Here is an 8,747-nt window from a genome sequence, read left to right as displayed (position 1 = left end):
GCCGAAATCTTCCAGCAGCAGCAGAAAGAACGAGGAGATCGGCAGCCCCAGGCCGTTGGAAATGTGCGAGATGAACAGCACAAATTCCCCGGTGCGCAGGTCGCCGAGGGGAACCGAGCCTGCTCGAATCCCCCCAGGCAGTCTCCTGTGGACTCCACCCTAGCAGGCGGCGCACCGTGTTCAGCTCCTCCTCGGTCTGGAAACGACGGGGGCGAACAAGGGACGCCATCTTGCTATGGAGGCGAGCAGTAATCTGAGCAGAAGAGCAGGGGGCAAGGAGGCTCGAAGGCAAAGGGGTGCAAAGTATGGAAGGAAGAAGGCGAATGCGGAAAAGTAACTGCGGTATGCGGTTCGTCCCTTTATGAAGCCTGACCCAACCGGCGCGTCCCGGAACCGTCGCTGGAACCTAAGTGATGCGCATTCCTGGTGTTAACCGCCAAGTCCACTACAAGGTGGCCCAGGCCCGCCTGTGAGGGAGGGCGGGTAACCACAAAGGTGTGAAAAGGCGGGATCTGAACCGTCGCCCGCGCGCAAAGCGAGGCGGAAGCTGAGCTGACGTGCGCGCATAAAGCGCTGGCATGACCAGGCTTTTCGGGAACTGCGCTGGTAGTAAATACCCCGTTTACTCCGGCCGCAACAATGCCGAGCATCGCTCGTGTGACTAGGATTTTTCCATGATTTACTATGCATTTTCAAAGTTTACCGCCACTTAAACTAATATTTAAACTAGAGCAAAAACTATTTAGAAACTAAAGATCAACCTGTAAGGAAAGTTGTAGATCTTAGAACAAGGAATCCAACAAATTTTAGTTTGCATTTTTCTGATTTTTCTATGATTTACTATGATTTTTTAAAGTTTCAGCCAATTTATTGCAAAATAACCCTTCGCAGCACTATTCATATGAGTCTACGGTTGTGCAGATAGGCCCCTGAACTTGTTTCAGTTGTCGCACAAGGTCCCTGGTCGCGATTTTGAAGTAGGGGAGAAAGGGAAACGGCGATTCCGGCCATGGGGGGGCTTGCTGAACTCCGGCAGTCGTTTTGTTTCATTTCCTTACTACGATGTGACTCGGAGATCAATGTGCTCATGTCCGAGAGCGACTGACGGCGAATCGATCCGATTTAACCTTACAAGGTGGACCTAACCAACACGGTACCTATTTGCCCAGTCGGACAATACGAACCAACCATTCCCCTCCCCGCCTCGAACTACAGAACCGCCCCATCTGCATATAGTCAACCGAGCCCTACGAGAGACCACCAAAAGTAAATATATGCATCCCAATTCTCCGCGGCCACTCGACTGCCCTAAGGGGTGGGTAGAAGTTCTGTACTTTCGAAACAAGGCAGTACTAGACTTACCGGTTTCGACTACCTCCTATTCCCGGCATGCAGTTAGTACAATTCAAACATGATCAGCAGGGCCAACAACGGTACGGTCCTCAATCGACACAGACGAGGCTAAGACACCAGGAACCATGTCCTGTTGCCATACCTATATCTCATCATCATTCCCCCGTCCGGTCTCAAATTTCCATTCATTCCATATTGTATTTCATATCTCATATACTGGAATATAAAGATAACTATAAATCTTGCGAATAACCGGAAATTACTCGACTTTGGCCTTATAGCTCGCGAGTGACAGGAAATCACTCGACTTCTACCGAGACTTATTTAAGCATAGCAGTGCTATCGACCTATACATACGAGTATAAGACCAAGGAAACCTAGGGATCATGCAACTAAGGTTCCAGACAACTCCTAAAAACATAATGCACAAGTAATACACATATAATAATTCATAATTTAAAATAGTAGGTTATGCACCGGGGCTTGCCTAGGATTAACACTAGGTCAGTGTTTGTTAGATGACACTCGCTTGGCGAGTATTTCGGTCCAAGCATGTACTCCTGGTTCTTTGCCTCTTCTGGATATGTCCATCAAACATCGTCTTCGTGTTTGGTTCCAATATCACGTCCTTCACGTGGTTCATCTATCGTACCTAAATGAGGTGCAATAATGCATATATATAAATACATGAAAGTACAACGCGCAAAGCATTCATAAAAGTGCAACGCACTATATAATATATCATTTGATATTAAAGAAAAGATGAATCACACTTCGAAAAGAGCATAATTATCACAAACAAATGTATCAATAAATGATCATCTAAAACCAGCACTTACACCTAAATAAAGTCATATTTACTACTACTTAACGGTCATTTTAATTACAAAGCCAAGCTAGAAAATTTGCAAACATTTCATAAAGACAGGTGCTTTGGTTCAAAAATAAATACTACTACTCTAAAGTGGGGTTTTAATTATAAATACAGAGCCTATAGTTTGGATGATTTTTAATAGCTTTTATAAAGTACTATTGTTAAATACAACATCGTTGATGCAAAAAGGAATGAAATGCACCTGATAACACTTATAGCTCCTATGATCCTGTAAGGATGCAAAACTGATGTATGTTACATAATTAAAGTCTTGAACTAAGTCTCATGATTTTTATCCATAGAGATTTATTTTTAATAGAAGAAACATTAAAGCATCAACATTAAATCATTGACTCATGTATACATGCACCAAATAAATCTAACACCTTTACCACAGCATATGCATCACATGAACAGCCTACCATAAAAATTTCATAGCAAACGGAGCAATAAACTATAAATATAAATTTATTCCTAACAAATATAAATAAAATTCTAGGACAATATTTTTCTACTAACACATATCATATTATGTACCCACTGCATATATCTACTAACAAGGATTCCAAAACATCTTCATTTCTATTTTACGATTTTTCCATGATTTACTATGCATTTTCAAAATTTACCGCCACTTAAACTAATATTTAAACTAGAGCAAAAACTATTTAGAAACTAAAGATCAACCTGTAAGGAAAGTTGTAGATCTTAGAACAAGAAATCCAACAAAATTTAGTTTGCATTTTTCTGTTATTTCTATGATTTACTATGATTTTTCAATGTTTCAGCCAATTTATTGCAAAATAACCCTTCGCAGCACTATTCATATGAGTCTACGGTTGTGCAGATAGGCCCCTGAACTTGTTTCAATTGTCGCACAAGGTCCCTGGTCGCGATTTTGAAGCAGGGGAGAAAGGGAAACGGCGATTCCGGCCATGGGGGGGCTTGCTGGCGGCGAGGGAGGGGTGGAGGAGCATGAGGGCGACGAGGACTACCTGTAGGTGGGCTTGGTTGGGGTTGGGGGCGACCGGAGAAGCGCCGGCGGCGGTAGCAACACCTCGGCAGCGGTGATGGTGGCGTGCGGTGGCGCTCCAGCGAGGGAGGATGATGGGGCGGCCATGGAAGGATTCAGCAAGGCCGGACGGAGTGGGGGTGCTCGGCGGCCCAGCACAAGGGCGCGTGCACGCGGCTCGCGGCGAGCAGCAGCATGCCGGCGGTGGCATGGCTCGGAAACGAGCGCGGAAACTCACGGAACGCGCTGGAACGAGGAGAGCATGAGCTTCAGCGAGTCGAGGAAAGTCGATTCTAGCCTTTGGTTGTCGAAGATGATGACCGGAAGTGGGATTTCACTGCCAAGTGGATCTCGGTGGCCATGGCAGCCGATGGTGGAGCTCGGGCACGAGCAAGAGAGGCCGGCGTGGTCTGGGAAGGAGAGGAGGGAGTGAGGCACCTGGGCGAAGGGATAAGGGCGCGGCGGGATAGGCACGGCATGGGCACGGGACACACGTCGCGCGCAACGCGTGCGGGCGGCGTTCATGGCCAACTTGACCACGGCGACGACAAGCAGCAGACAATCAAGTCAATTAGTTTTGGGTTAATCACATTTAAGTTTTACTAATTTCGTAGTAACCCTGGGGTGTTACAACGGCAAGCGCCGGCCATGCAGGCAGCGCCAGCGAGTGCGTAGTGAACGCGCTTTTCAACGGCCACCTCTGGCGCCGGCCGCGCAGGGGGGCAGATCGTGCTCTGTCGCTCTGCTCGCCCTAGCAATGTGCGCGTGCTCACTGTGGCGAACCACGCCGGCAACGTGCGCAAGATCATGGCGACGAACTTGTGCGCGAGCCAACGCCCAGCGGCGGCCTTGCTGGGCGGCGGGCGCCCGCCGTCGAGGCGCACTGGACGAAGCTCCGCGCCGCGCCGCGCATTGTTTAGGCGAACGGCGGCCCAGCGCGTGAGAACCGTGGAGACCTGGCGCAGCCTGCAACTAGTGACATCGATCTTGGCCGCAGGAGGCTGATCGAACGACCAGGAAAGGCCAAGGGGCGGACGGTATTTGATTTACCGTCCACCCCTGGATCCGAACTCAAATATCGTCCTCCTCGGAGTCCGGCATCCCTCGTCGCGCGCAGCTCAGCGGAGGCGCCAGCGAGCGACAGCTCCCGTTCTGCGTGTCCGGCGAACGTACCTGCATGTTCCCGCAGTCGCCCGGGCGCGGAGATCCTGTGGCGTCCCTGATGGGTGTCGTCGCTGCCGCTCCAGCAGGCAATGGAGACGGGCTGGACGGCCAATGCATGTACGCGTGTTCTCCGCGACAAGCCGCGCGGACGACGTGTGTGCGCGCACTCGGCACCTCCACCCGCCAATTCCTAGAGCCCTTGGCGAGCACGCGCACGTCGGCGTCAGCGTGCTTCGTTCCTATGGGCGCCGGCTCGGACGGAGTTCCCGCTGTCGGACGGACGCCGGCCGCCGGGGTCAGGTCGTGCCCACTCAAGCTTTCCTCGCCGCCGCAGGCTACCACGAGCTACCGGTGAGGCGTGCGTGCTCTTCGGGCGGCGCCGGGGCTCACCGGAGGAAGCTCCGCGCAGCGCGTCGACGCGGCGGCAGCGTGCGCCGTGCGGGGGACGGGGGAGTGGCATGGCAGCCCAGTGGACGGGCCAGCGCGCGAGAGCCGTGGAAACTTCTCCTGCCAACTATTCAAATCGATCGGCCACACAAGTCCCCGAGTCCGGCTCCGGCGTTCCTCGTCGCTCTCGGACGCGCCCGGGAGCGCCGGTTCCCGTTCTGCACGTTCCCGCACTATCCCCGCCGGTCGGCGTGCCATTGGCGTGCTCCGGGGAGCCGCTGCCGCTCTGCCGGGGCTATGCCGCCCGGCGTGCGCGTGCGTCGCGCGGGACGCTCGGGCTCGGCGACGGCGACGGAGTGGGAGTGGGAGGCGCTCTTCGACGAGGTCGCCGGATTGACGGTCGCGGGTGAAGGGTGTAGCGCGAGGGAGGGTGGCGAGGAGCGACGAGATGATGGAGGCGGTCCTCCTAGACACGGGCGGGCATGCCCGGCCAGCCCCGCTCCGTTGGTGCCTGCTCCGGCTCGCAGGCAGGACGAGCAGCAGTATCGCGAGCGCCGCGCCGAGCAGCCGGAGGATGAAACTGGCTTCGGGTGCCGGAGAAGCAGTCCGCCACCGACCACCGGCTCTGTCCGTGGTGCTTCCCGGCGGCAGACGACGTCAGCGCCATCAAGTCCCAGCTCTAGCTACTAGAGCTATGACCCATACAGGCATTGCCGTAATAGCTCTGAGGAATAGTTGTACTAAGCAATATGCTCCGGTAAACAAGTTTGAGACATGAAACCAGAGCTAACTTAAAACCTTTTACATATACACCTGCACATCAAATGAGAGTTCCATTCGAAGTGCCCAACCTTGGCTAGCTTAGGCCAAAGAACAGATGGCTAAGAAAGGTGTAAACATGCTGGTAATAACTGTATCTCTACTAATAAGTGGAATAAGACAGGTTGAGGTTGAGGTCATACAAAGGGGGAACATAGCTAGTGTGCATGAGTTTTTGCCCCACAAATAACAAACTCTGGTCACACTACGGTAACAAAAGGGATCGAGCAATTGAAACAGTACTGGATACATCAGGCAAATTGAAGCCAAGGTTAGTGGCCACAGTGCAGTTTTGCTATGAGAAGCTTCATTTTAACTGAAACACATATTCAAGAGCATCAAAGTAAATAAATATTAAAATTAATTCCATGCTGAAAACAACCTAGAATTTGGCCATTCCTATAAACATTACAATGAACAGGTTTTCTCAGGCAAGCAACATATGTAGCTACACTTGGTGAGTACGACTTGAGAATATCAGGTGAAACTTGAAACAAGTACAGCCTACTGTCAGAATATGCCCTCATAGTGAGTGAGTGAGTGAGTGATGAAAGGCACAGCCAACCTGTTTCTTCTGCTTGTGAAGAAACTTCAGCGTTAGAGAACTAGTCTGACAATTGAAGAACCTAGTACCAATTCACATCAGCTTACGTTGACTGGAAAAACAAATCGAAGGGCAGCCTGGGAATTGAAAATGTAGTCATTTCATAAACAGAAATATTTGGCATACCACTAAATTAGTAAAAATTATGACAGCTGTTCTTGTAGGCTGCATTCAGCTAGATACATCTTAAATTTTCCTCTCCTGTCACAAAGCCCAGATGGTCTGGTCTCTGCTATATGGCCACAGCACTCCTTCCTCCACTTACAGATACAAGATCTGTGGACTCATCAAGTGTTCCAAGACAGCAGTCAGCAAGTCCGTTCCACAGTCAGTACTTGCATTGTCTTGAACATCTGGAAGGCGTTTGATGATCTGGACACTAAGACGACCGGGGTGCTCCGCTGCTTAAGCAATGACCTATGCCTAACCGTGCTAGGCATCACAACTGTAATGCTGCATTACGCAGCTGGTGCGAGAAATTCGATCATGTAATAGGTTGAGCCTTTTCTTCTCTGGTCTCCCTCACCTTCACAAATCCTGTATGCTACACTCTTGCATCACTTTTATAAAGTTCAGGCCGGCTATTGCCTGCCGTAGGTCCTCTACACTAAAACAAAGATACATCTTAAATACATTCAACTGGAGTCTTTGGTGTCTAAAATTGGCCTCGAGAGCCTATAGAATTGGCGGAAGTTGGGTCTTGGAACGGATCGATCGCCACCAGCATGAGCATGAAGGTAGTGTCATAGAGTGACAGGGTCAAAGGCTAATCCTTACCGCACCGACCAGTGGCAAGGGTCACTACTGCGGTTGCTTTCGTCTCGGGGCAACTTGCGAGCTGTGCCTGTCTGTCCAGCTTGCCGGGACGCCAGTGGGCAAGCGTCTATTCCGAGTGTGCCATGCGTCCTTCAGAGTTCAGACGGCGTACGGATTCAAACACTTATCCGATCCATCCCATTCCGCAGTCCTGATCACCGATTAATTGCCGCCGAGAGTCCGCCGCCCCGAAAATGGCCACATGGACCCTGGACATTGACAACACGTTCCGGCCGAGGAAGTCTCCGAAAAAGCCTCGACTTGACACTGACGACTGCTCGTGCTCACCGGGAAATGGGAGCCCGGTGGTGGCGCCGCTGCTCCTATATAAGGGCGCCCGCATCCCCGGCAAAAGCGCCGAGCACCCAGATTTGCATTGCACCGGCACGCTCTGCCGCCCCGGTGCGTGGCAGTAACGTGGCGCGCCTGGGAGTAGGCCGAATGATGGCTGCCGCCGCTCCCCCGGAGATGGGCTATCCCCGCCGTGCCAACGGCGGCGGCGGCGGCGAGAACCTCCTAGTGCCGGCGCGGGTGGGCCGCGAGCGCGGCGGCGTGGCGCGGCAGCTCCTCGACTCCGGGCGCGCCTTCATGGTGCTCGGCGCGCTCGTCCTCACGCGGCGCCGCCTCGCTCGCTGCAACGCCGAGCACGTGCTCGCCGGCTTCGCCCTCTGGCTGCTCGGCGCGGGGCTCGCGATGCTGTCGCTCGTCGCCGCGCAGTTCCCCGGGCTGGCGGCCGCCGGCGCCGCTCTCGCGACGGCGCTCCGCAGCCACTTGCTCGGCGGCCTCTGAGCCACAGAGAGCTAGGCCAACGAACGAAGCAGAGGCAGAGCACACGTGTACCATACGTGTGCCACGTCTGAACGTCTCCCGTTAGTCATTAGACATGACATGTTTACTCCATCTAATCAAGTGGCCTATTTGATGCCACTCCATTGTTAGCGACATTCCAGTTTCCGTCTAAATTTAAAGAACAATTTGCAACAAACAACTTGATTGTTGAATCGCGAAATGCCCAATTGCCCACGCCTTCAGTTCTGAGATTTCAAGCAGCGCCTCGGCCTCAACTTCAAGCCACGCTCGCACCATTACTCCCCTTCGTTGTCGGCGCCGCACTCTCGTCATCCATGCGTGGCTTGGTTCGCTTCGCCGTCGTCCCCCTGGCGCTCTTGCCTGAAGAACCGCAGCACATGGATACGTTCTGCTCTGCAGTCTGCAGCGCTTCACGTTGCGACCATGGCTCCTCGTTGTGAGACGGAGCTCGAATCCACCTGCCTGCAGCGAAATCGAACTCCGCCTATCCCCGAATCAAGCTTATGGCCACGCATCCGAATCGGAATCAAGCGGTCTCCCAAACTCCTATCAGAATGCGGCCGTGAAGCTTCGAATCATGGCGGTGGCAGGTCCGTCTCGCGCGCGTTCGGAAAATGGCGCGAGAAAGCTCGCGCGTGGTGACGGCGGCGTAGAGATCGGCCTCGCGGTATTGGTGGTCGGCGTCGCGGCCGTCTCTGTCGCGCTCTATGTCTGAATACGCGTAGAGATGGTGGTGCGGCTGTTATGGTTATTTGTTAGTCTGCATTTTAATAGCGCAAAAATTGGGCCAAATTCGACGCTCTAAGCAACAGCCAGTTGAGTCGACCGAGGCCTTGTTTAGAATTTCAAAAGATTTGTAAAACGTTTGCATGATGTACCAAATGTAGTTGAAAAAAAATCGCATTACA

At 52.5% G+C, this 8,747-nt stretch overlaps 1 protein-coding gene and 1 long non-coding RNA gene across 2 annotated transcripts; one reads left to right on the top strand and one right to left on the bottom strand.

Moving 5' to 3' along the window:
- Positions 1 to 1,516: 1,516 nt before the first annotated feature.
- On the bottom strand, positions 1,517 to 3,341 carry LOC120710443. Its single transcript, XR_005689894.1, has 2 exons — positions 3,223 to 3,341; positions 1,517 to 2,005 (listed from the first exon to the last, which is right to left on the bottom strand). It is a non-coding gene; the product is annotated as an uncharacterized LOC120710443 (long non-coding RNA).
- A 3,951-nt stretch (positions 3,342 to 7,292) lies between these two features.
- Positions 7,293 to 8,017, top strand: LOC120710442. The gene has a single exon (XM_039996128.1). The coding sequence runs from the start codon at positions 7,324 to 7,326 to the stop codon at positions 7,816 to 7,818; it is 495 nt and encodes a 164-aa protein (XP_039852062.1). The 5' UTR covers positions 7,293 to 7,323; the 3' UTR covers positions 7,819 to 8,017.
- The last annotated feature ends 730 nt before the right edge of the window (positions 8,018 to 8,747 follow it).

The sequence above is a fragment of the Panicum virgatum genome, chromosome 5K, assembly GCF_016808335.1.
Source record: "Panicum virgatum strain AP13 chromosome 5K, P.virgatum_v5, whole genome shotgun sequence".
NCBI lineage: Eukaryota > Viridiplantae > Streptophyta > Magnoliopsida > Poales > Poaceae > Panicum > Panicum virgatum.
Note: the sequence above shows the minus strand (reverse complement) of the source record. Positions and strands in the feature narration are given on the sequence as shown.